Raw genomic sequence first — 27,925 nt, forward strand, 5'->3', positions numbered from 1 at the left:
GAGACATTAGTGACAGTAGACTCACATAGGAAAGTTAATTAGCTTTTCTAAGTGTAGAGACAGGTAGTTTAGTATATAGAGAAATTTAAGATCACAGCAGGGAAAGCAGGGGAGGGGACTGGAGGCTGAACTCTGGTCCCCTGACGCCGCCTCGGGCGGGACTTAATCTCTGTGGGCATTAGTTTCCTCTTATAAAAACGCGGTTCTGAATCAGGTAAGTTTCTTCTCAGAGTCACCAAGTATTCAGAGAACACTGGCGGCGCGCTTCGCTTCTCCAAGGAGCAGAACGTGACAAGATTCTGGGCCGGCCCTGGTTAATTCTCGGGGTCCCCCAGGTCACTGAGACCAAACTTGGCCATTCTGAAGTGGAAGGCAAGTATAGCTGATCTCTCTCGGTCCTCGAGCGCCCTGTGATTGTGGATTTTTGAGGAAACTGATCCCCGCCTGAGTTTAAACCGAAAACCCTCACGCCGGGGAGACTGTGACAATCCCTTTGGGGAGGTTCGAGTGGCCCCGCCGACTAGGCAGCCAGAACCCCCGGCGGCACCAGGCTTATCGGCCGCAGCTGCTCCACTGGGGCTGGCGGCTCGCCCGGGTGGGCGGTGGCGGTGCGCCCGGAGCGCCCCCGGCGGCGAGGGCTGCACGCTGGCCGTTCACCGTACGGGGTTGGCGGAGGGAGCCAGGCGGGCGGCGGGAGCTGTTACTGCAGCGCCCGGCGTCTCCGCGGCCCCGAGCGCGTGGGGGCGAGGGCGGGGGGGACGGGCGCCGCGAGGCACAGCGAGGAGCGAGAGGGGTGGGTGCTGAGGGAGGCCCCGGCTGCGGCGGGAAAGCCCTGGGACAGAGGGCACGGGGCGGGGGAAGCTACCAGACCTGTGCCCCGCGCCGCCAAGTCTGGAGACCCGTGAATGGGCTGCAACACTTCCAGCGAAACTTGCGGGGAGGCTGGCGGTTCCCTCCCCTTCCCCTCCAACCAAGACACCCCGCAGCTGGGGCGGGTTCATCTGGTCCTGAGTCTGTGCTGTCTCCGCAGGCGAAGATGGATCTCGAGGACGGCGGGAAAGGAACTGTCGGGCGCCCCAGGAGCGCGCAAGACGACTTTGAACTAAGCAGCAGCAGCAGGTAACTTTCCAGCAGTCAAGGCTTCTCCGCTACGCGCGAATCAGCGGGGCCGCCGAATTCATCTTTAGAAGTTGAGAGAGGGTAGAGGGAAAGCTGTTGCTGCCTTTAGGTCTTTGTTTTGGAGCTTCTTTGGAGGGTCTTGTCTGCGATATTGACCTCCCTCAAGGAATAACTTGAAACTTCTTTTTGTAACAGGCCCTGGAAGAAGAGGTTGTCTTTGGAAATGCCCTCTTCCCTTTGTGCAGCTTGATGGCACGAGTATCTGTGTTGTATAACATTCCGTGTGTTATATAACTCAAAACTTTTTTTTTTTTTTTACAAATAATTTTCATAGATGTTATCTGGTATAGTGTGCTTTTGGATTGTTAGACACCTATTGTGGACCCTGATGCTTTTTGAACCAGGCTTGTGAAGCAAACTAACTCCCTTCTCCCACTGTTCCTATTCCTCCTTTTGCCTCCTCCCACTCTTCCCTGTGCCCACAATTCCTAATTTTTCCCTTCAGTGCAGTGTGGCGGTGGGGAGGGTGGTGGTGGTTCTAGACCAGCCTCATTCTTCCCTAACCTGAACTTTCAAATCAGTTTCTGTTCAGATGCTGAAGGAAAGGCTAAACACTTCTTTGACTTGCAGGTCTTTCTCCCTGTACTGGTTCTTTGGTTCCCAGGGGCTCTTGTTAGGCGAACTTCACAGGCCATACTGAGTAGGGACAGAAATGACCAGTCAGTGGTGTGTTGTCCTTGTTTCCTCTTTCACTGTGGTAATTGTGAATCATTTTCGCCGTGTGCCTCAAATAGTTTATGAGGCTGTTATGATCTATGAGTTCATGCCAGGCCACCCAAAACGAATTGACCTGTGTCACCGATTAATCACCCACAGGGACATATTTATCAGGCTCTGTCCTGTGCCCTTAAGCTGCAAGGGAACTGATTAGTCAATTTGGAAATTTGACTATCTGATATTTAAACTGAAGCATTATCTTAGTCCTTTATTTTTTTGGTGCAGTGAATATCGCTCTGTTCTTTTTAAGTACTGTGGTATTCATGCATATAAAATTTAGTTTGCTATACAGAATTGGAAAATCGTATTACTTCTGCTAGAAAATTGTGGTTTTATTTAATAGGTGGCAATTTAGGCTGGAATTGACTGTGAATCTATAAATAGATGGCATTTTCAAGAAGAAGGCTATTTATGTATTGCACTGGCTGAACATCTGATGAGTGTACAAATGAACTAACACTGTAGAAGTTGCAGTATCAATCCAGAGCACAAGGAAATTCTCAGAAGTAAAGCTCAGAGCCTTAGATTGAAAAGAAGAAAACAGTTTAAATGAGAAATACAAAAAGTGAAGAATAAACACTGTAATGCTATGCAATTAAATGTCATGAGACTAAATTTTATAAAAGCACATCAAGCCATATATGTTCAGTGAGGTTCACTTCAGCTGTTTAGGGCAAATAGAGAGTTATATTCTTGTTTCAATCATGCTGCTTCTACCTATGGCACATTCTTTTGAATATATTTCTGTTCTTTGATATTACCCTATGTTCTAAGTAGTTTGAGATCAAGTCTTAAACAAAATGTTGTTAACTATCTGGACATAAATGCATTTTAAGTTTATTTAAAAAAAAAGTGGTGTCCTCAGGGAGTTTGCATTGTTATATGGAGGGCAGTCCTAAATGATATACATACTACATAACTAAACTTAGCAAGTCTTAGAAGGTTATGAATACTATAGGGGAAAAAGCATGAATCATAATTAAGTCGTCAGTGCACAAGGAAGGGGTTTACAATTTAAAGTGAGTAGTCAAGCTGGATTTTACTGAGAAGACACCATTTGAATAGACTTGAAAGATAGAGGAGATAAACTACTCATGTGATAATTGTCTGATAAATCATTATTAGCCTAATAAAGCAATTTGAAGAAAAGAAAAGAGAGAAATATTTGGGTGTTTGAGAGCAGAGTATTCCTGGCAGAGGTAAATGATAATGCAGAGACCCTGAAATTGAAACATATTTGATTTATTCATAAAGGAACAGCAATAGGATAAGCCAGTGGTGGGAGAGAGAGATGTAGTTCAGGAGGTTAAAAGGAAATAGATTACTATAGGGCTCTAGAGGCCAATGTAATGATTTCAGCATCTACCCTGGAAAAAAAAAAGAATGAGACACACACACACACACACACACGAACGGGTGAGAGAGAATGAGAGAGAGAGAGAGAGAAATCTAGACTTTTGAGCAGGGAAATAGCATAATGTGACCTTTATTAGTTAATTATTTCTGGCCACTTCATTGATGATAGAATGAATTTGGTATAAGTAGAAGTAAAGAGACTAGCAACCGCCTTGTACATTGCACTGTAAGGATATAGACAAAAGAGTAAGAAATATTTGAATTCTACACATAATTTGAATAAAGTGCCAACAGTATTTTTTTTATTGATTTGATAATGATCAACAAGATGGTAGGATAAGAGGGGTGCAATTGCACATAACTCCTACCACCAGAGTTCCATATCCCACCCCCTCCATTGGAAATTTTGCTGTTCTTTATCCCTTTGGGAACATGGACCCAAGATCATTGTACAGTGCAGAAGGTGGGAGTTCTGGCTTCTGTAATTGCTTCTCCTCTGGAGATGGGTGTTGGCAGATCAATCCATACTCCCAGCCTGTTTCTATTTTTTCCTAGTAGAGCAGGCCTCTAGGGAGGTGGGGTTCCAGGACATCTGGTGAGGTCATCTGTCCAGGGAAGTCAGGCCAACAGGATTTTCTGATGTTACCCTTCATAATCGTTTGGAAAGGTGTGTGTGTGTGTGTGTGTGTGTGTGTGTGTGTGTGTGTGTGTGTGTGTTTTACTAATTTGGGATCGTTTTATTGTTTGGCCAATATTATAAATATATCCATCTCCCTTCTGATCTGTGAGTTCTGTAAAACTGATAACCATCCCCACTTTAGTTATATATCCATATAGTACCTTGGACAGTTACATTTGTGCTTCATGATCATCTTGCAGTTTTTAGTTAAACTGGTTTTTTTTTTTTTTTTTTTTACAATTTTGCACATGCTGTTTTTATTTTAAAACAATTGTTGATTGTGATAACTGCTGAAACATATTTGACTGTGAAATGTTTTGTAGCTGTTTTAAATTCAGTCAACTATGTTTTTTACAGCAACCAAGACAAGAAAAAAATGAAGAAAGTAACACTGATTGGGCCACTAACACTGGTAAGCTATGAAATACTAAATGTGAATACTTCTTTCTTTCCTTCATATTTAGTGTTTATATCAACATTTAGAGTATACCAGGCTGGTGTGAGGGTGTTTCTTTCCGGGCACGTGCTCTCTGGGTTGGAGAGAACTCGACTGGAGCCAACCTGGGCTGCTGCTTACTCAGCTACGCAGGAGAGGAACCAGGAACTCGTGGCTGAGCGGAAACACAATGCGTCTTTATTGATCAGAGACAACACCTTTATATCTTTTGAAATGGAAGTGACAGGTCAGAAAAGGCAATGGCTAGGAGAGGGGGTGGAGAAAAGAAAAGAGCAAGAAGGTAGAAAGCTTCCATAGCAGCTGTTGTGAAGGTTCTAACCAATGGGATAAACCAATACCCTGCAGGCAGGGCAGGTCTCAGGCAAAACAATGATTATGTAAATAGACCATAGTATCAACAATGGAGTAGGGCATAATGTCCAACAAGAGTATAGGAACTTTAAGATTGTCTCCAAGGTCTGGCAAAATGACTAGAGTTGTGTACTGCTTGCTGTGTGTGTCCCAGTTTCAATTCTAGGCTTCAAAGTGCTGAAGGCAGTTGATGCTGTGGTTTCTTCCCCTTTCTCTGTGAGTCTGTATCTGAAAAAGTCAGCCATGAGAAATGTAGCCCCAAAGCTATAATAATAATAATAATAGTAAAGATTGTCAACAACATAGTATCCAGGCAGTGATAGTTTCTGTGTTGTGTACAGAAAACATTGAAGTATGATTTGTATCTGTAACAGATATAAACTAATTAATTTCAAGAAAATTCGTTGCTGTTTTGTTAAATACATACACACACGTACACACACTTAGCTTGAAATAAATTTACATATAAATTCATTGTTAACTAGAGAGTCTTTACAATAACTATGAAATCTTCATTTCCCTTTGACTTCAGGAAAATTGATTAAATTTAGAGTAACTCTTGGTAATTCAGATTACATAAAACAATTTTCAGTATTTTTTATTGGCACAAAGCAGGCCAACATATTTTTAGAAGTTTAGTCTGATTTTCATTTTTAATATAGCTAAGAGAGGTAGGTTATGAGAATTCTTGCCCAGTTGGAACAAATGTGATGTGTTTCAAACTGTGGTAGCTATATTTTGGTAGCAAAGAATTTGATATTGACTGGCATGTTAGCTAAAATCTCCAACTTAGTAAGTAAACTGTAAAAAGGCACCAAAACATCTCCTTGGTCTTGAACATTGCTACACACTGATCATATTACTACAAAGCCCTCATTCATTCACTTCTCCTCTTATTCTCGTGCTGTTTTGTTTAAAAATCTTAGTAAGAGTAAATTTTTAAAAAAGCTTAGTGCTTTAGCCAATAAATTGTAAAACTCTGTCTGCGAATTTAAATAGAAAGATTTAAAATCTGCCTCCTACAGATAATAAAAAAATTGGAAACCTTTAGATAGAAATGTAGAAATTTTCATTTGAATTTTTAAGTTCAAATTACAATTAAGTTTAATTGTAACTTTTTCAGTCTCTGAGTGAACTAATTTTTCTGAAAGAGACTTGAGGATAAAACAGTGTCCTAAAAAGAGTTGGAGATGTTTTGTTCTGTTGCAAAGTACTGAAAACAAATCTAGGCCTACTTATAATTTGCTGTGAAATTCATATAATTTTAAATTCAAGCTTTGAAACAAAAACTTAATTATTATGAAAAGGATTTAAAGGGACTGGGTGGTGACACACCCAGCTGAGTGCACTCATTATTATGTGTAAGGACCAGGGTTCAACCCCACTTGTAAGGGTAAAGATTTGAAACCAGTAAAGCAGTGCTTTGGGAGTTGAGCGGTAGCGCAGCAGTTAATTGCACATGACGCAAAGCACAAGGACTCGTGGAAGGATCTCAGTTTGAGCCCCCAGCGTGGGGAAGTCGCTTCATAGACGGTGAATCATGTCTGCAGGTGTTTGTCTTTCTTTCTCCTTCTCTGTTTTCCCCTCCTCTCTCCATTTCTCTCTGTCCTATCCAATGACGAAAACAACAATAATAACTACAACAATAAAACAAGGGCAACAAAGGGGAATAAATATTTTTTTTAAAAAGGCAGTGCTTTTGGTATGTCTCTCTCTTTTTATGCCTCCCCCCCATTTCTCTCTGTTTTATCAAATAAGAGAAAAAGAAATGACAGCTAGGAGCAGTGGATTCATCATACAGGCACCAAATCCCAGTAATAACTCTAGTGGCAACAACAAATTAAAAATAACTATACAAAAAATGGAAAGTATATAAATTTTCATGAACTTTATGTAAATGTCTAGTAAATGACTTGATCCTGGTATTTAAATAGTGGCCGACAAACTATAGTATTCTACTCCCTATCCCAGAAGTCTCTAAAATAAACTTTAGGGACTACAGTTGATTTTATAGTAAGTTTGGGGGACTCTTTCCCATTTGCCTTTGACCTCATCATCTACTTCTCTTTTTTTTCTTTATTTACTCATTTATTTATTTATTCCCTTTTGTTGCCCTTGTTGTTTTATTGTTGTAGTTATTCTTGTTGTCGTCGTTGTTGGATAGGACAGAGAGAAATGGAGAGAGGAGAGAAAGATAGACACCTGCAGACCTGCTTCACCGCCTGTGAAGCGACTCCCCTGCAGGTGGGAGCGGGAGGCTCCAACCGGGATCCTTAAACTGGTCCTTGCGCCTCATGCCACTTGCGCTTAACCCGCTGCACTACTGCCCGACTCCCCATCTGCTTCTCTTGTAAATGTCTAGCTCCACTTGCCTTGGCTTCTGTCTTTTTTTTTTTTTGACTGTTGCTTCCTTGCCTGTTTGATGATGGAATTTAGCCTTCTTGACATGAAACTATGGACTCAAAACAGTTTACATACACACTCTCATATATATGCTTTTGACCTCAAAAGTAGATTGACCCAGTCTGACTCAACTTCAGGTCTCAGGATATCTATTCTACGAAGTCTGATTCATCACCCATGCTCCTGTTGACTGTTCCTTATCTGAAAGAAGAAGGTGGGACTGGGAAAATGGGTAAAGGGAAAGAATTTAAAAAGATATGAGACAGAGGGAAAAAGATAAAAATGGAAAAGGCAAAAATCTAGAAGGCAGAGGGGGAAATAAAGAGAATGAGCTATCAAAAATGGGGAGAAAAGCAAGAAATTGAGAAGACTAAAAAGGTAGAGTATTATATTACTCAGTCTTCAAGTAATGTGATATGACACTGATTAGCATGTTAGTTCTTGGATGTTGTTCACTTAAACGTGACGGGTGGCCTCATCCCTTCCTTCTGTATATAGTACTAGTTCAGAGTTCTTAATGACACCCACCAGACCTTATATATCTCTCTGTGATATCACCTCCCACATTTTATACTGTGCACTTTAGGAATTTTTTAAGATGGAATTAATTACCTGAGCACTCTGTAATTTCTAATCCACTTGTTCTAAGCCTAAACATTCCTTACATGCTCCCTTCCTCAACTCTTTTTTTCCCTTTATTGGGGGATTAATATTTTACATTCAACAGTAAATACAATAGTTTGTACATGCATAACATTTCTCAGTTTTCCACATAACAATACAACCTCCACTAGAGCTTCCTCAATTCTTATTCCAATAACTCCCCTATTCCTCAATAAGCTGCAAATAGCAGCATTCCCATGAGCAAGAATTCCCTAAAGTTTTATATAGAAGTGAATATTGAATTCCATACACTCACTTCACTACTGAGCTGCCTTAAAAAAAGTCTTCCCTGGACAGATGACCCCATCAATGTGTACTGGAGCTCTGCTTTCTCAGAGCCCAACCCTACTAGGGAAAGAGAGAGGCAGACTGGGAGTACTGGGAGTACGGATCAACCCGTCAATGCCCATGTTCAGCGGGGCAGCAATTACAGAAGCCAGACCTTCCACCCTCTGCAACCCACAATGACCCTGGATCCATACTCCCAGAGAGATAGAGAATGGGAAGGCTATCAGGGGAGGGGAGGGGATGTGGAGATCGGGTTATGGGAATTGTGCGGAATTGTACCCCTCTTATTTATTCTATGGTTTCATTAATGTCTCCTTTCTTAAATTAAAAAAAAGGAAAAAAAGAAAACAAATTAAAAATAATCTTCAAAACTCAGAGGACTTTTCCCCCGACCACACATTTATAATTATTTCTCTGAAGTACTCTGAATGTTATTTTTAAATTTTTATTTGTGATTTAATAATGATTAGTAAGATTATAAGATAACAGGGGTATAATTCTACACAGTTCTCACTACAGGAATTACATGTCCTATCTTCTCCACTGGAAGCTTCCCTAATCTTTATCCCTCTGGGAGTATGGACCAAAATTCTTTATGGGGTGCAGAAGGTGGAAGGTCTGGCTTCTCTAATTGCTTCTCCTCTGGATGGGTATTGTCAGGTTAATCCATACCCCCAGCCTATTTCTTTTTTTTTTTAATTTTTTATTTAAGAAAGGATTAATTAACAAAACCATAAGGTAGGAGGGGTACAACTCCACACAATTCCCACCACCCAATCTCCATAACCCACCCCCTCCCCTGATAGCTTTCCCATTCTCTATCCCTCTGGGAGCATGGACCCAAGGTCATTGAGGGTTGCAGAAGGTAGAAGGTCTGGCTTCTGTAATTGCTTCCCCGCTGAACATGGGCGTTGACTGGTCGGTCCAGAATCCCAGTCTGCCTCTCTCTTTCCCTAGTAAGGTGTGTCTCTGGGGAAGCAGAGCTCCAGGACATATTGGTGGGGTCTTCAATCCAGGGAAGCCTGGCCAGCATCCTGGTGGCATCTGGAACCTGGTGATTGAAAAGAGAGTAAACATACGAAGCCAAACAATTTGTTGAGCAATCATGGATCCCAAGCTTGGAATAGTGGAGAGGAAGTGTTAGGGAGGTACTCACTGCAAACTCTAATGTACTTCTGCTTTCAGGTATATATTTTGCAGTAGTTTATGGATACGTGTGAACATAAGCTCTCTCTCACGGAAACTGGTGTATATCTAGGTTATGGGACTTTGTTAGAAAGTGAACTACCTGAGATGAAATTAGAGTGTACTATAAAAGGAAAGGTCTCACCCGAGTAATGAAGCTGAAGGGTTGTCATTCCACACGTGAAGTCTCTGGACACAGTCTGAGGTGAAGCATGTTGAGGTGGCAATCGTTGCATTGGATAGGTTGTGATTGGCGGATGCAGTATTATTTGGTTTGGATTGGGAGACGCATACGGGAAAGTGGGCCCTGTCCAAGGGTTCCAGGACTGGGGGAAGTAGGGGCTCTATAGTGGAGATGTGAGGTTCCTGCTGTCTTAGGGTTCAAAAAGACAATCGATAGTTAATGTTATCATCACATTATTTGGTAATTGGGTTAACTTTGAAAAGTCCTTTTGTTATGGTTTGCTGTACAGTATCCAGTATCTTGTATATAGCTGTGCTATTGGATGCTTCTAATCTACTTGGTCTAGGCTTTTGAGAGAGTCCGCATATCAAATACACAGCCTATATATTAAAAAGATTCAGTTTGTGTTTTGAGAAACTTTGAGACATACAACTGATTTTCCCCCTCTCATATTAATTAACTACTGATTTATATGTCTACATTTTGCTAGGAGTGTACATAAACACCATTCCCACCACCGAAAGACTGTGACCCATCCCTCCCACCCACTCCCACCCCCCACTGGCCCAGGAAGCTGCATGTCTACCCCTCACCACTGGGTTTTTACTTTGGTGCCCTACTTACAATTTGATCAGGTCCTGCTTTTAGTTTCCCTTTCAGATCTTCTTAGTCAACTTCTGTTGATGAGTGGGATCATCCCATACTCATCTTTATCTTTCTGACTTAGTTCACTTAACATAATTCCTTCTAGCTCTGTCCAAGATGGGTCAGAGAAGGTGGGTTCATTGTTCTTGATAGCTGCATAGTATTCCATTGTGTATATATACCACAGCTTTCTTAGCCACTCATCTGTTGTGGGGCACCTGGGTTGCTTCCAGGTTTTAGCTATTATGAATTGTGCTGCTATGAACATAGGAGTACACACCTCTTTTTGGTTGGGTGTTATGGAGTCTTTGGGGTATAACCCCAGGAGAGGAATTACTGGATCATATGGAAGGTCCATGTCTAGCCTTCTGAGAGTTTTCCAGACTGCTCTCCACAGAGGCTGTACCAATTTACATTCCCACCAGCAATGTAAAAGGGTTCCTCTGTCCCCACATCCTCTCCAGCATTTGTTGCTGCTGTCCTTTTTATGTATGCCATTCTTACAGGAGTGAGGTGGTATCTTAGTGTTGTCTTAATTTGCATTTCTCTGACAATCAGTGACCTAGAGCAGTTTTTCATATGTTTGTTAGCCTTTTGGATCTCCTCTGAGGTGAATGTTTTGTTCATATCCTCTGCCCATTTTTGGATGGGATCATTTGCTTTTTTGGTGCTAAGTTTGCTGAGCTCTTTATATATTTTGGTGATTAGTTTCTTGTCTGATGTCTGGCATGTGAAGATCTTCTCCCATTCTGTGAGGGGTCTCTCTGTTTGTTTAATAGTTTCTTTGGATGTGCAGAAGCTTTTCAATTTGATGTAGTCCCATTGGTTTGTTTCTGCTTTAGTCTTCCTTGCATTTGGGTTTGATTCATCAAAGATGTCCTTGAGGTGTATGTGGGAAGCCCAGCCTATTTCTGTCTTTCCCTGTGTGGTGGAACTCTGGAGAGGTGAGGTCTGGGACACATTGATGAGGCTGACGTCAGCCCAGGGATGTCAGGACGGCATCATGGTAGCATCTACAACTTGGTAAATGTTATTTTAAAGGATGTGGGGTATTGGTGTGTGTGTGTAATTCCAAGCAGTATTTTTTAATGAAATCAAGCTTTTTTTCCTTCTGATTGTAGCAATCATTTGATCAAATAAGACAGTGATAAAACAGAATTCACTTGACTTTCTCACAGAATACATAGTAAAAAAAAAAAAACAACCTTGAAATTCATTTGTCAATGAGTTGAATTGAAAATTTACTTTCCTAAAATATTTATTTGCAGCTACTACTGAAGTACTAATCCTAAAAATCCAAAGAATATATAATTTTGATAAATTCTATTCTGCAGGTAAGAATTTTTTATCCTCTCCTCCCCCTTTTCTTTTTTTTTAGTTTCGATATTCTGATTGGCAGGATAAATTATTGATGTCTCTGGGCACAATAATGGCTATAGCTCATGGGTCCAGTCTTCCCCTCATGATGATAATATTTGGAGAAATGACTGATAAGTTTGTCAATACTGAAGTAAATTTCTCCTTACCAGGTAAATTTCTTTTCTATTTTTAAAATGTCTTCAGTATTTCTTTAACTGGGTGAATGATTAAAAATTGATTTTGCTATTCATCATCTACTTGTTTAATGATTTGGGCATCTGAGTGGTTCCAGATATTAGATAAGTAGTGAAGTTCTTTAAAAACTTACAATTTAAATTTTACTAAATAGGTGTATGCTGTTTGACTTTTAACGTAGGATAAGGAAAACATAGAGATAACATTATATCTGCATAAAGTTGGAATGCAACTTTACAGGAAGACAGTAAAATCATGAAAATACAGCTGTGCAGTGTACATCCCAGTAGTGATTATTGATGAACTTCAACATGCATCACTTAACATAGCTGTACTTAACTATACTCAGTTTGTAAATCTGTTTCTGTTTTTCTTTTCTTTCTCTCAACCTTGCTTGTTCAAATTATACCCATTTTGCATGTCAAATTTTGGGGTAGCTACATTGAATGAAACTTGATATAGCACTTCACTTAGAGAGTAAATGGATTCAGTATGAGAAGATGTGCTTTGAAACTCACCCAAAGGACTATAACTATTGAGGAGCCAAAGGAGGTCTATTAGTTAAGGTCATTAGAAAAAAAAAATTGGGTTAAAGGAAAGGCAGTTTTTATGACAAAGATATTCAAGTAAAATAGATTCTGTCATTTAGATAACAGCAAGAGTTTTCTGTTCATCAACAGAGAACTACAACTTTGGTTAACTTTGTAGGACATAAGTATAGTTACTTAGGAGCATACAGTTACTTGGTTTTACCAGTTAGGATTTACTCATATACATACTTAAAAGTATACCTTTAATTTTGTCTGGGAAGTGCCTTTGAGCTCGCAGAGTAGACACCATGAGCAAGGCTCATCCTCCTGAATTGAAAAAATTTATGGACAAGAAGTTGTCATTGAAATTAAATGGCGGTAGACATGTCCAAGGAATTCTGTGGGAATTTGACCCGTTTATGAACCTTGTGATAGATGAATGTGTGGAAATGGCAACTAATGGGCAACAAAACAATATTGGGATGGTGGTAATACGTGGAAATAGCATCATCATGTTAGAAGCCTTGGAACGAGTATAAATACAATGACTGTTCAACAAGAAGATTGTTCAACATGTCCCCTCTTCCACTGCATCTTTTCACTTTGATATAAAAATTAGGTTATGTACCTTTTCTTACTGAGTTTTGTTAAATAAACTTTTGTAATAGTCAAAAGTAAAAAAAAATAAAGTATACCTTTTAGAAATTCAGTGACAGCATCCTTCAAATGGTTTTAAAAAAGAAAACTCCTACAAAAATCACAATTTATTTATTTATGCTCATCTACAACTTTCTCTAAGAACCTCATTATATAAAAAAGTAATCCTTGTATTTATTTTGTACTAGATCCTATTTTATTTAACTGTTACAAGAACAGTCCTACATAGTAGTTTTTTTGAGGAGGGGAAGACAGAGAGGGGGAGAGAAAGACAGACACCTGCAGACCTGCTTCACCGCCTGTGAAGGGACCTGCCTGCAGGTGGGGAGCCGGGGGCTCGAACCGGGATCCTGACGCCGGTCCTTGAGCTTAGCGCCACCTGCGCTTAACCCGCTGCGCTACAGCCCGACTCCCCTACATAGTAGTTTTTATTGTCTTCTGTGACATAAGAGGATACTGAGGCTTGGCGATGAAAATAGCTTCACCAAAGTAATATAACTGGTGAGTTTTAGGACAGAATTCAATACTAGGTCTTTCTGCCAGTCAAACCATGTCCATGACAATATACATTATTCCACCATGTCATTAACTGTACTTTCTCTTTTAAAAATGTGTTTGGGAAAGTGTGCCTGGATTTTTTTGTGTGTTTGATCAGTAGCCAAAATTTTTACTTACATACCATAAAGGTAAAATAGGGATACAATAGAATATTTAGACTTTAAGGAAATAAGTCATAGGAATCTTCTACTTAATTTTCCTTTTACTTCCTAGAAGATCTATTGTGCATCATATATGACTGGATAATATGAGTATGCAGACACATCAGGTTTAAAATCAGATTAACAGATGAATGAATAAACAAATGTGAGACCTACACATACAATGCAATATTATTCAGCCTTAGAAGGAAGTACTTGCTTACATCAGAAGAGTATGAACCTTGATGATGTTATACTAATTAACATAAATTATATCACAAAAATAAAAAATGTATGACTTCATTTATGAAGTTCCTGAAACAATAAAATTTTTAGAAACCGAAAGAGTAGTGTTTGCCAGGGACTAGGCAGTGGGAGAGAGAGTTGTTGTTTAATGAGAATATAATTTCAGTTTAGCAAGATAAAAAGGTCTGGAGAATGGTTGTACAACAATGTGAACTTACTTTACAGTTAATAGAGTAAAGATGGTAACTTTTTTTTTCTTTTTTTTTTTAAATTTTTTATTTAAGAAAGGATTAATGAACAAAAACATAAGGTAGGAGGGGTACAACTCCACACAATTCCCACCTCCCAATCCCCATAACCCACCCCCTCCCATGATAGCTTTCCCATTCTCTATCCCTCTGGGAGCATGGACCCAGGGTCGTTGAGGGTTGCAGAAGGTAGAAGGTCTGGCTTCTGTAATTGCTTCCCCACTGAACATGGGCGTTGACTGGTCGGTCCATACTCCCAGTCTGCCTCTCTCTTTCCCTAGTAAGGTGTGTCTCTGGGGAAGCTGAGCTCCAGGACACATTGGTGGGGTCTTCAATCCAGGGAAGCCTGGCCAGCATCCTGGTGGCATGTGGAACCTGGTGATTGAAAAGAGAGTTAACATACAAAGCCAAACAATTTGTTGAGCAATCATGGATCCCAAGCTTGGAATAGTGGAGAGGAAGTGTTAGGGAGGTACTCACTGAAAACTCTAGTGTACTTCTGCTTTCAGGTATATATTTTGCAGTAGTTTATGGATACGTGTGCACATAAGCTCTCTCTCACAGAAACTGGTGTATATCTAGGTTATGGGACTTTGTTAGAAAGTGAACCACCTGAGATGAAATTAGAGTGTACTATAAAAGGAAAGGTCTCACCCGAGTAATGAAGCTGAAGGGTTGTCATGGTAACTTTTAAGATGGTAACTTTTAAGCTATGTATACATCAAGACAAGTTTTTGTGGAAAAAAGATATCAGATTAAAATAATACATTACATTTGTCACAGATGAGTTAGCACTTGAACCACTTTTATTAATCCTGCTCTTTTTTTTTCTTACACCAGACTTAATCCACAGCTTTCTTATTTGACAGTTTTGTTTCTTTTCACTTGTTTCTAATATTGCAACCAATAGCTTTGAAGTTGGACATGGAAAACAGGTGCTATGTATTATGTGCAGGACCAAATTCAGGATCTCAGGAGCTGGGAAACTGCTTATGTCACTGATGGACCTCTGATTAGAATTTAATTTCAGTAGCCTTTAAATTATAATGCCCTCACTTCTCCATAGCTACTGTTATTTTGGAGGATATGAAATAGAGAATTTCTCAAATATTTTGAGTTTTTAATGTCTAATCTATAGTGATTTGTTGAAAAAAAGTTTTCATACCTGTTTTGGAGAAAATAAGATCTTTTAAGGGGTGCTCATTGTAAATCCAAAGAACTCCTTGATATGTTAAAGAGTTGCAGAATTTAGCAAAAAAAAAAAGTTATCTTGGAGGCTGAGAGATGACAGAGTATTGAGCTAAACTTAACTGAGTACACTAGCTCATCTCAGAGATACTGTTTGCGGTCTGTTCTTTGGAATTGTTAGATTCTTGGACTGCTACTCATGAACCAAATGTGAAGGGAATGTTAGAAGAAAAAGAGATTTAAATTACAAGAGGGTCTGACAATGACTTACTGTGAATAGATCCTGTCCTTGTCAACAGAATGAAACGACTTCATGACAAGGTCATCCTTTCACAGTGACTTGGTTGTGCAGAAACTATGTCTAAATTATTCTGCATCCAAAGTCTTAAATAGGGATTCATAGGAAAAAGTTTTTCTACAAAGTACTAGGAACTTAATATATTTTGTGCTAAGTATGATTATAACGATCTAGAGAATTCTGTGGAGAAATTGACATGTCCTGAATAACTTCGAATTACCTCATGGTTGAGAGGATAACCATTTTTGTGCCCCTATTACCTTAAGTAGCAACTACCCCTACTGTTTAAGCTGCCCAGGCAACACAAACTCTTTATTTTGTGCTAAATATTTCTTTATGCTGGCCCTTGTATGCTTAACCCACTGTGTCACTGCCCAGCTCAGTGTGCTAAATATTTCTATAAGAGAGAAGAAAGGAAAAGCATAATTAAGGAAATTAAACACTGATTAGTAAGATTCAAAAGTGACAAATCCTCCTATGTAACTTTATTTGTAAGTGTATTTATTTAGATCATTAGGATTATCACTGGCTCTCAGTACCTACCCTACCAGTCTACTGATTTTGAATGCCTTTTTTTCTGTTTGTTTGTTTATTTATTTATTTATCTTGCCTCCAGGGTTATTGCTGAGGCTCAGTGCCTGCACTCGAATCCACTTCTCCTGGAGGCCATTTTTCCCTTTTGTTGCCCCTGTTGTTTATTGTTGTTGTTGTTTATATTATTGTTATTATTGCTGCCCTTGTTTTTTAGGACAGAGAGAAATGGAGAGAGGAGGGGAAGACAGAGAGGGGGAGAGAAAGATAGTCACCTGCAGACCTGCTTCATCAATTGTGAAGCAACCCTCTCCACAGGTCGGGAGCTGGGGGCTCCAACCAGGTCCTTGCGCTTTGTGCCATGTGCGCTTAACCCACTGCTCCACCTTCTGCCCCCCCCCTTTCCTTTTTGATAGAAACACAGAGAAATGGATGGGAAAGGAGGATGGAGTGGGAGAGAGAGAGAGAAAGAGAGAGAGAGAGGGAGAGGGAGAGGGAGATGGAGATGAAGATACACCTGTAACATTGCTTTACTGGCCATGAAGCTTCCCTTGGGAGCCTGATCCCCGGTCTTCATGCATGTGCCCCACCAATTGGCCCCAACCCTATGTAACTTCTTGTGTAATCCTTTAGGCATATGATTATTACTTAGGCCCTCCACTCACTGGATGTGTGACTTTGGGTAAATTGTTTAGTTTCTATATTCCTTATGGCTTTCATCTTTGAAAGATTATCGTGGACTTGCTGACTAAGATTATTTGTAAGTGTTTGGAACCTCTAAGCAATAAATAGTAGGGTAATACTAGCTGTAAAGAGTTGAAAATTAAACAACCACACTAATATTTTGTTTCCTTACCTATAAAATGGACCAATTATATGGGGAGTCTCTAAAATGAATAGGCAACTTCAAGAGTTTCCTGTTTTCTTGCTATGGGAGACATATTGGAGGGCTAGAGTGTAATTTTTCTATCCTGACCCATTAGAAACTACTAAGGGTACATTTAGGAATATGATGTTCAGGTTCCATGTTCAACTCCTGACACTGTAAGTAGCCAGAAATGACAGAGTTGAATGGTATGCTGATCAAAAATAAATAAACAAACAACAAAAGTCAGTATTATCTCTCTTAGGAAGATGATAAGGAGAGTACACAAACCCAGAAAACATGAGATCTGGGCAACTTAAACATGATAAAGAAACTAAAACTAGTTTCTCTTCTCGCACAATGATTAAAAAAAAAAAAACTCATTTAGCAATGCCCAGCAGGTTAAGTGCAGGTGGCATGAAGCGCAAGGACCGATTTAAGGTTCCTGGTTCTAGCCCCCGGATCCCCACCTGCAGGGGAGTCGCTTCACAGGCGGTGAAGCAGGTCTGCAAGGTGTCTTTCTCTTCCCCTCTCTGTCTTTCCTTCCTCTCTCCATTTCTCTCTGTCCTATCTAGCAACGACAATATCAATAACAACAACAATAGCTACAACAACAATAAAAAAACAAGGGCAACAAAAGGAAAAATAAGTAAATAAACATATATTTTTTAAATTTATTTTTCATTTAAGAAAGGATAGATTAACAAATCCATAGGGTAGGAGGGGTACAACTCCACACAATTCCCACCACCCAATCTCCATATCCCACCCTCTCCCCTGATAGCTTTCCCATTCTCTATCCCTCTGGGAGCATGGACCCAGGGTCATTGTGGGTTGCAGAAGGTGGAAGGTCTGGCTTCTGTAATTGCTTCTCCGCTGAACATGGGTGTTGACTGGTTGGTCCATACTCCCAGTCTGCCTCTCTCTTTCCCTATTAGGGTGGGTATCTGGGGAAGTGGAGCTCCAGGACATATTGGTGGGGTCTTCAGTCCAGGGAAGCCTGGCCAGCATCCTGATGACATCTGGAACCTGGTGACTGAAAAGAGAGTTAACATACAAAGCCAAACAAATTGTTGAGCAATCATGGATCCCAAGCTTGGAATAGTGGAGAGGAAGTGTTAGGGGGGTACTCACTGCAAACTCTAGTGTACTTCTGCTTTCAGGTATATATTTTGGAGTAGTTTATGGATACGTGTGAACATATGCTCTCTCTCACAGAAACTGGTGTATATCTAGGTTTTGGGTCTTTGTTAGAAAGTGAACCATCTGGGATGTAATTAGAGAATACTATGTAAGGAAAGGTCTCACCCGAGTAATGAAGCTGAAGGGTTGTCATTCCACACATGAAGTCTCTGGACACAGTCTGAAGTGAAGCATGTTGAGGTGGCAATCGTTGTGTTGATTAGGTTGCGATCAGCAGATGCAATATTATTTGATATGGATTGGGAGAGGCATATGGGAAAGTGGGCCCTATCCAAAGGTTCAAGGACTTGGGGGGAAGTAGAGGCTCTATAGTGGAGATGTGAGATTCCTGCTGTCTTAAGGTTCAAAAAGACAATGGATAGTTAATGTTATCATCACATTATTTGGTAATTGGGTTAACTCTGAAAAGTCCTTTTGTTAGGGTTTGCTATATAGTACCCAGTATCTTGTATATAGCTGTGCTATTGGTTGCTTCTGATCTACTTGGTCTAGGCTTTTGAGAGAGTCCGCACATCAAATACACATCCTATATATTAAAAAGACTCAGTCTGTGTTTTAAAAACTTCAAGACATACAATTAATTTAAAAAATATTTAAAAATTAAAAAAAATTTAAAAATGTGATGTTCAAGACTCAATCAAAAGTTCTGATTTAACTCCTAGATAGATCTGGGCATCTGTACTGTATCAAATTCTCCATAAAATCCTGATAGGCAAACATCATTGGGAAGCTCTGAACTAGACACATGCTTAGAATTTATTTTATGAGATTAAAGAATCATAGGTAGCTTTTGAGATGATTAGATCAAGAGTCTTTCCAGATCTAGAATTTCATGAGATTCCAGAGTTCAGATTGCAGTCTTGAAGGAAAAATCATGTCAAAATCAGAGCCACATGCCTGTTAACTGATCCTGACAGAAGTTTAAAATCAATTTCAGTTGGGCCAAAGAGATAGAGGAAGTGCATAGGACTTGCCTGTTAAGAGGTTCCATGTTCAACTCCTGACACTGTAAGTAGCCAGAACTGACAGAGTTATATGGTGTGCTGGTCAAAAGCAAGCAAACAAACAAACAAACAACAAAAGTCAATATTATCCCTTTTAGGAAGATGATAAGGAGAATACACAAACCCAGAAAACATGACCTCTGGGCAATTTAAACATGATAAAGAAACTAAGACTAGTTTCTCTCATACAATAATTAAAAAAAATAACCTGACATCAGTGTTGTGGTGATATTTTATCCTTTAATTTTGTTAATGCAGTAAATGTAGACTGCTCTCTCTCTCCCTCTCTTTTATTATTATTTTTTTATTTAAGAAAGGAGACATTAATAAAACCGTAGGATAGGACCTTTCCTTTTATAGTATTCTCTAATTCCATCCCTCTCTTTTAAAAAGAAAGTCAATCAAAATAGTAAAAGGCTGGGAGCTCTATAGTGTTAGGACTCTCAGCCATCTTGCTAGTTGTGTAATTTTGGGTTGAGTGACTTTATCTCTTTCTTAATTTTCTCATGTATATTATAGCCAGAGAGGGTGGTTTATAAACTACTCTTATTTGTTGTGAAAATTAAGTAAAGAAATGCATGTGAAGTGTGTAAACAGTTTCTAATACATAGTACATGCTCCATAAATCCTAGTTAAGTTTTCCTCCTTTGCAATAGATGTCATTCAGTCTTTTTATTCCTTGTCATCATAAAGATATATGTATGGGAAACCACAAATACCTTCAAATAAAGTTTATAGAGTCAACTATCTTCAAGGACTTTATAGTGCTCTGAACTACTAAGAGGGGGAAGTGCCCCTTAAATCCATAGTTTTTATTTGGACCATTACTTTTGTTTCTTTCTTTGCTTTCTGTATCCTCTTTGTATTACCCTTCCTTTCTTAGTTCCTCTCTGCTATGTAGCAAGCTATTCAGCTAAGGTCTGACACCACTAGGTTGGGAGAAAACCCTGGGAGTACTCATCTTCCCCACTTAGACCCTAGATTTTCTCTAGTTGGCTTCTTTATCTGAGGGAAGAGTGCATTTGAGGATGAAAAAACAATTGAAAAAAAGTAAAACTAGCAATGTCTATTATAAGTAGTTCAACTTTTTAAATGTCTAATTTTTTGTTTTGTTTTTATTTAGTGAATTTTTCATTGTCAATGTTAAATCCAGGCAGAATTCTGGAAGAAGAAATGACTAGGTAATTGGCTAATATGTATAAACTTACGGTGTGCCTTCTAAAATTTTTTATTTAAAATAAGTTTAAACTTGGGGAGATATAAGAATATGCAGAATACTAGAATATTCTTTATATCATTTATGTTGTCCCCCAATTTAAAGCAAGTTGCATACATTATGATTCTTTACTCATTATTACACCAGTGTGGTTTTTAAGAATAAGGATAAAAAAATACCTTGCTTTATTGCATTTATCTTAAAGATACTTTGGTTTGTTACATTTAACTTTATTATGTTTCACACCTACTATTTCTTATACAATACCTTTCACTGAAATGCTACACATAAAGAATACATCTTGTTGAGGAATCAGATGATAATTTTTAAAGCAATAATATACATATATATTTTAAATATTTATTTATTCCCTTTTATTGTCCTTGTTGTTTTATTGTTGTAGTTATTATTGCTATTGTTACTGATGTCGCCGTTGTTGGACAGGACAGAGAGAAATGGAGAGAGGAGGGGAAGAAAGAGAGGGGAAAGAGAAAGACAGACACCTGCAGACCTGCTTCACCATTTGTGAAGTGACTCCCCAGCAGGAGGGGGGGGGGGCTCGAACCAGGATCTGTAAGCCAGTTCTTAAGCTTTGCGCCACGTGCGCTTAACCCGCTGTGCTACCGCCCGACTCCCCAATAATGTATATTTTAATTAATGTGTGTATATATGTATACACACACTTTTAGACATATACTGTGCACACTAATAGACTATATATACAAAAGTTTTATTTGCACTGGAAAACAAAAAGTACACGTGGCTAGCTTTATGGTAATATTCACTTTATTGTGGTGGTATGGAAAAAAACTAATATTCCTGAGGCATGCTGTGTTCTCTTCATAACCACAGTACTGTTGTTAACTTTGATATAATTAATGTGACTACATTATTTTAATCTAATCTACTATCTATATTTGGCATTTACCCCCATTAGTCTTATTAGTAGAAATCTCAAAACATATATACATATATATATTATGTGTATTTGGAAATCACTTACCTTAGTGTTGTTAATTTAAGTGTGCACTATATATATGCTATAGCTCCAAAAGGCTTCCAACTGGAAGCAGATTATAAAATTATTTTAAGACATTTCTGAAAATGTTTAAATTGCATGTATTATTTTAAAGATGCAAATTTTTCTCTAAGTTAAACTTTCACTCCAAAGTAATTTGAATTAATGACATGTAATAAACTATTTTAAAAATATTTTTTAAATATTTGTAGTTCTGCCAAATAGAACTTGGTTCTTTGTATAAAATTATGTGGGGAAACTTACAATAAAGCCATTTCAACATGCTCGATTTTTTAGTCCTATACTTTCAGTATTAGAATAATATTGAACTCTTTCAGTATAGTAAAACATGAGAATCTGGAATATTAATTATGAGAGATGAGATAAACTGTATTTATAAATTGTCAATATCAGTTTTTAAATGATCAACACTTGATTTTTTTCAATGAATCCTAAAATGTATCTGTTTTATTTGACTTATAATTTAAATAATTATAATGATATGTCTCATAATTTAAGAAAAGAAAAAAGTTAGTGTGTATTTGTTTTTTAAAATTTTTTATCTTCATTTATTAGATAGAGGCCAGAAATTGAGAGGGAAGGGGGTGAGAAAGAGAGATAGAGAGGCACCTGCAGCACTCATAAAGGTTTTCCCCTGCAGGTAGAGATTGGGGCTCAAACCCCAGTCCTTCTGCTTTATAACCAGGTACACCACCACCTGGGCCTTGTATTTGTTATAATGTCCTATATAGTCTTTGTGATCAGTTTAGTAAACATTAATTCTCAATTCTGAACATTTTCCCTATGAAAGAGATGAATAAAGGAAAGTACTTTAAAAAAACTTTATTATTTTCCAGATATGCATATTATTACTCAGGATTAGGTGCTGGAGTTCTCATAGCTGCCTATATCCAAGTTTCATTTTGGACTTTGGCAGCTGGCCGACAGATTAAGAAAATTAGACAAGAGTTTTTTCATGCTATTCTAAGACAAGAAATAGGCTGGTTTGACATCAATGACACTACTGAACTCAATACTCGACTAACAGAGTAAGTATATATTAATATGTTAACCACTGATTATGTGAAAAATTGTCAAGGAAAGATTTTTAAAGAAAAGACAACTACTAGACTAAGCATTTGATATGTGTTGAGAATAGATCATTTGACAGCCATTTCAAGCATAACTTTTTCTGTGGTGTATGTATGCTTCTTAACATTTTCCCCTCAGTTGTGTAATAGGCTTGAGGACCTTATACATGTTTAATTCTCATGGGATTTACCAAAGCTCCGACAGATGTTATACTCTCAATTTAAATGGCTGAGTGGGTGAATAAATTATTGAATTAATTCACAAAATAGCTTGTTGACTCTTTGTTTATCAGCAAATTATTGAAGACCTGTTATATGCCAAAAACACTATTCCAGATTTTTTAAAAACACTTTTAAAACATATTTATTTATTCTCTTTTGTTGCCCTTGTTGTTTTATTGTTGTAGTTATTACTGTTGTTGTTATTGATGTCATTGTTGTTGGATAGGACAGAGAGATAGGGAGAGACAAGGGGAAGACATAGAGGGGTACAGAAAGATAGACACCTGCAGACCTGTTTCACCGCCTGTGAAGCGATTCCCCTGCAGGTTCAGGGGCTCCAACCGGGATTCTTACGCCGGTCCTTGCACTTTGCGCCACCTGTGCTTAACCCGCTGCGCTACCGCCAGACTCCCTATTCCAGATTTTTATGTTAAAATGAACAAAAATAAGGGCTAGGACTTCTTTTGTTGCTTACTTTCCAGAAGAGGGCAGTAGATGATAGATGAACTTTATCTGCCTGGCAGCTATGGTAAGCAATGGCTAGAGAGTAGTAAACATATGAAACCAAAAAGGAGAGATGATCAAGGCATTTATCACCTGCCTGACCTGTAAGAATTTCAGTTTTTACTCAGTGAAATGGAAAATTACTGTAATTTTTTTTATCTGAGGGGTAATAGAACATGCTTAGATTTCTACTTCCAAAGATTAACACTACTTGCTATACTGAGGATAGAATGAGTTGAGAATTTTGCAGGGGTAGAAGCAAGGAGCCCTCTCCTATAATTGTTGCAATGCCCTTCCTAATCCCTGCTATTAAACAAATTGACTCATATGTTCAAAATGATAATGCTTCTCAAATAGGATTAACTAATTTAATAGTATCAGCTTTAATAATATTAACTGCTTAGAAGCTTGAACTAATCTTGAATTTCTTCCTTTGTGTAACATTTAGGTGGGGAAATTTTCATTCAAGACGCTAAGACTCTGAAAGAGGCTTGCAGTAGTAGTATGAACAAATTTTACCTGTCTATGTGTTTGTTCAATGTCTATGTCACCTTTTTAAATGAAGATCTCCTACTTGTAACCACTTAGGTGTGATCTTTTTTAGTGACATCTCCAAAATCAGTGAAGGAATTGGTGACAAGGTTGGAATGTTCTTTCAAGCCATAGCCACGTTTTTTGCAGGATTCATAGTGGGGTTTATCAGAGGATGGAAACTCACTCTTGTGATAATGGCCATCAGCCCTATCCTGGGACTCTCTGCAGCTATTTGGGCAAAGGTATATAAAATTATGGCACTTTTATGTGTACTAATCCATACATACACACTTATATGTAGAATTCCTGTACTTGTCCTCATATAGATCTGTCTTAAATATCACTTGACACCACATCAGAAGCATGTTGTTAATGTGGAAATTTAATGTGATTAAAAATGGCTCTATCACTACTTCAGTTACAGGGCGTTCTTATTTGTTTGGTTTGGTTTTCTGCACTAATGTTTTTTGTTTGTTTGCTTGCTTTTTTCTGGAATAAGTATTTGGACTACATTCGCGTTTATGTCATTATTAATGGAAGCATGACTATAAAATTTAAAATTTATCAAAACTTGCATGAGCACACAAAACTTAAATAGTTAAGGCTTCCTTTTTTAATGTTCTATTTATTTTTTCAAATATTTTGTTTATTTTAAGGAGAGATACAGAGAGAAAGACCAGTGCATTCTTCAGCTCTGGTTTAAGGATTGAACCTGGACCTAAGCCTTAGTCATGAAAGTCTTTTGCATAACCATTACATTGTTTCCCCAGCCCAATAGTTTGGATTTCTATTCATGTTTAATTGTTACCAGTGACAGTTAAGTGGCATCCTGCCAATTTGCATTGCAATAAAAATCATAATCTTCATTTCAACCAACATTGCAGACTTGAGAAACTTCACTGATTATTTTTACTTGTTCTTGAGTTGATGATTTACTTTGTGGCCTAGTATCTCTTTTAAGAGTATTGATTACCCTTTACCTTTCCCATAAAAACTTTTGTTTTACCATTGCTAACCACTAGAATTCTCATGAGTAGATCTAGAAATAGTTGCTTTTATGGTAATTAAAACCCTGACACAATAAAAGAATGGATGGCAGGTCCTTTAAAAGTTTTATTTTGCAGTTAACAGAAAATATGGTAGACATGAACTTGACTCTGACCTGAAATATGCTATTGGATGAATTATGTGTGGCTTTCCTTTTCTGACTATTTCTGGGGAGCTCATCTAGGTGGATCAGCTCTTGCCTTTTTAGGGGGTAGAAGCAGCCCATTCAGTCTTCAAATCTCAATGTTCTTTGCTTCATGACTTTAGTATTTGATCAAGTGTAGGGTATAGGCAAAATAATTTATCAGTATCTTAACTTTTCTTCTCATACAAAAGTCATGAATATTTCTCTTCCATCCAGATTCTCTCTGCTTTTACTGACAAAGAACTGGCTGCATATGCAAAAGCAGGAGCTGTGGCAGAAGAGGCCCTTGGAGCCATCAGGACTGTGATAGCTTTTGGGGGCCAGAACAAAGAACTAGAAAGGTCAGGAAGGTTTTTTTTTTGTCCACTAGTTCAAAGAACCCACTTTTACATGTTGTTGCTGATTCTTTTGTGGTATGTCTTTATTAATTTCCTTTTTCTAGTGTTAACTCTAACCCACACACCTTTTCTGATGGCTGTAGTTTCATGTCAGACTCCAAGGTAGGGTTTGTGATGTATACCCTGTTGTATTCTGTGGACTCTTGACAGTTCACAAAACCTTTTGAGTCTCTTAAAATCATGGTTTTAAATATATGAAACATTATAGAGTATTACTAGAAACCATGTACATTGAATGTGGGTAGGGCAGTAGTGCATTGGGTTAAGTGCACATAGTGTGAAGTGTGGGGCCCCAGGCAAAGATCCCAGTTCAGAGCCCCTGGCTTCCCTCCTTTGGGGGTTGCTTCACTGGCGGTGATGCAGCTCTGCAGGTGTCTTTTCTCTCCCCCTCTCTGTCTTCCCTTCCTTTCTCAATCTTTCTCTGTCCTATCTAACAGCAATGACAACAGCAATAATAACAATATTAACATGGGAAAAAGGTGGCCACCAGGTGTAGTGGATTTATAGTGCAGGCACCAAGCCCCAGCAATAACCCTGGGGGAAGAAAAATCATGTAGTTGAAAGGTATATCTGTCATTAACATAAAGTAGTAAGAGCTAACTATGGGTCCAATAACTACTATTACAGTTCCAAAGTAGAAAGATATTTCAAGACAACTGTAACAGTTATAACATGAAAATTATCCCAGAGAGTTCTCTTGGCAATAAAGTCACATTACTGTAATTTGTTGCCTGCATTTATAGTTGAAGGGAATGCTAAATTTAATTTAGAAGTTAGCAAAAGTAAATACATAAATTTCCCCATTTAAGTTCTTTGACAATATATCCCAGATAAGTGCCCTTGATCTCAAGAAAATTGATATTCGAAAACCTAAACATCAGCAATATAGCTCACTTGGAAAGCACAATCATAAAAGTTACTCTGTTCTATGTTAGTGTCCTTGGCTAGTTTTATTTCAATGATCACATCTGCTAATATTGCCAAAGTATGATTCCGTGTATTTTATTTTGCTGTTCTATGAGCCCCTTGCTATCCATAACTCTTTAAAATGAGGATTCTCCCACATTGAAAGCAAAACTTGCCAAATTCCCTCCATTTCAATGTCTATTTTTCTATTCCTCAAGCCCTCTTCAAAATCAATATGTTCCTGGTCTTCTAACCTCTTCGTTTTTTTCTCTCTCACTGCTGCTTCCTGTACACAGTAGTCCACATAGGCCACACTAACCCTCAGGTGGACCTCAAGATGTCAGTATAATCAGTGCTCCATTAGCTGCAGTAAGCGAGCCGCCTAAGTGAAGGTAACTACAGCATGTCCACCATGGTCACCTGAGCCTTGTGTCACATTGGGGCAGACATAAATCTTTCTGCACAAGCCTTGAGGCCCAGCCACATGAGAATAATCACAATGCTGGACATGGCATGCTGGCTGTATCCCCAGAGATGCAGCTCTGCTAAATAAATGCAAGGCCCAACACTGAGTACACTGAAGAGTTGGATGCTTTCAGTAATTAAAAATAAACAAAAAAGCAAAACAAACAAAAAAAACACAACATTTTGGTGGCAGCATATATATTTTTAAAAACTATTTAACTTCTCATTTGGTTAAGCTAAAATATATGTTGGGCTTTTTGTTAGTAACAGAAACATCCTAATTTGCTTAATACTTCTTCCAAAGTTTAACTGAATATCCATTGAAATTTTTTACAAATTTTAGGGAGCCAAAATTAAATTTTACATATTCCCTGTAGCTAGCATGCAAAGATAGCTTTGACTTAATTTTTATAGAAAGTAGTATAATTTGCAGCAAATGCTGCATAGGTTGTGGGGTCAAAGGAACCCTCCTGCACTGCTGGTGGGAATGTCAATTGGTCCAACCTCTGTGGAGAACAGTCTGGAGAACTCTCAGAAGGCTAGAAATGGACCTACCCTATGACCCTGCAATTCCCCTCCTGGGGATATATCCTAAGGAACCCAACACATCCATCCAAAAAGATCTGTGTACACATATGTTCTTGGCAGCACAATTTGTCATAGCCTAAACCTGGAAGCAACCCAGGTGTCCAACAACAGATGAGTGGCTGAGCAAGTTGTGGTATATATACACAATGGAATACTACTCAGCTGTAAAAAATGGTGACTTCACCGTTTTCAGCCGATCTTACATGGACCTTGAAAAAATCATGTTGAGTGAAATAAGTCAGAAACAGAAGGATGAATATGGGATGATCTCACTCTCAGGCCGAAGTTGAAAAACAAGATTAGAAAAGAAAACACAAGTCGAACCTGAAATGGAATTGGAGTATTACACCAAAGTAAAAGACTCTGGGGTGGGTGGGTGGGTGGGGAGAATACAGGTCAATGAAAAATGATGAATGACATAGTGGGGGTTGTATTGTTAAATGGGAATCTGGGGAGTGTTATGCATGTACAAACTATTGTATTTACTGTTGAATGTAAAGCATTAATTCCCCAATAAAGAAATAAATTATTTAAAAAAAAGAAAATAGTATAATTTAACAGTACCATTCTAGACATTTGTATCTATATCAGATTCTAAAAGTGAGTAATAAGTATTAATTACTATGCAAGCTATTATAATAATTGGATATGCAATATTCAGG

General features: G+C 38.4%; 2 protein-coding genes across 5 annotated transcripts in view; both read left to right on the forward strand.

Annotated features, from left to right (window-relative positions):
* The first annotated feature begins 248 nt into the window (after positions 1-248).
* ABCB4 (ATP binding cassette subfamily B member 4) overlaps positions 249-27,925 on the forward strand; it is a 97,351-nt gene continuing 69,674 nt past the window's right edge. For 2 of the 4 annotated variants that reach the window (XM_060196294.1, XM_060196295.1), the window contains exons 1-7: positions 904-1,119; positions 4,286-4,343; positions 11,486-11,636; positions 20,253-20,310; positions 22,221-22,412; positions 23,785-23,956; positions 25,123-25,247. In XM_060196294.1, coding sequence (XP_060052277.1) covers positions 1,037-1,119; positions 4,286-4,343; positions 11,486-11,636; positions 20,253-20,310; positions 22,221-22,412; positions 23,785-23,956; positions 25,123-25,247 — 839 coding nt within the window. In that variant the 5' untranslated portion in view covers positions 904-1,036. Of the gene's footprint in view, positions 373-903; positions 1,120-4,285; positions 4,344-11,485; positions 11,637-20,252; positions 20,311-22,220; positions 22,413-23,784; positions 23,957-25,122; positions 25,248-27,925 lie in introns of those variants that run through there. The other 2 variants (XM_060196293.1, XM_060196296.1) reach the window with 2 other exon arrangements.
* LOC107522982 (small nuclear ribonucleoprotein G-like) lies at positions 12,444-12,880 on the forward strand. Its single transcript, XM_060196299.1, has one exon. It carries the CDS (start codon positions 12,500-12,502, stop codon positions 12,728-12,730), a length of 231 nt encoding a protein of 76 aa, XP_060052282.1. The 5' UTR covers positions 12,444-12,499; the 3' UTR covers positions 12,731-12,880.

The sequence above is a fragment of the Erinaceus europaeus genome, chromosome 8 (genome assembly GCF_950295315.1).
Source record: "Erinaceus europaeus chromosome 8, mEriEur2.1, whole genome shotgun sequence".
Taxonomy (NCBI): Eukaryota; Metazoa; Chordata; class Mammalia; order Eulipotyphla; family Erinaceidae; genus Erinaceus; species Erinaceus europaeus.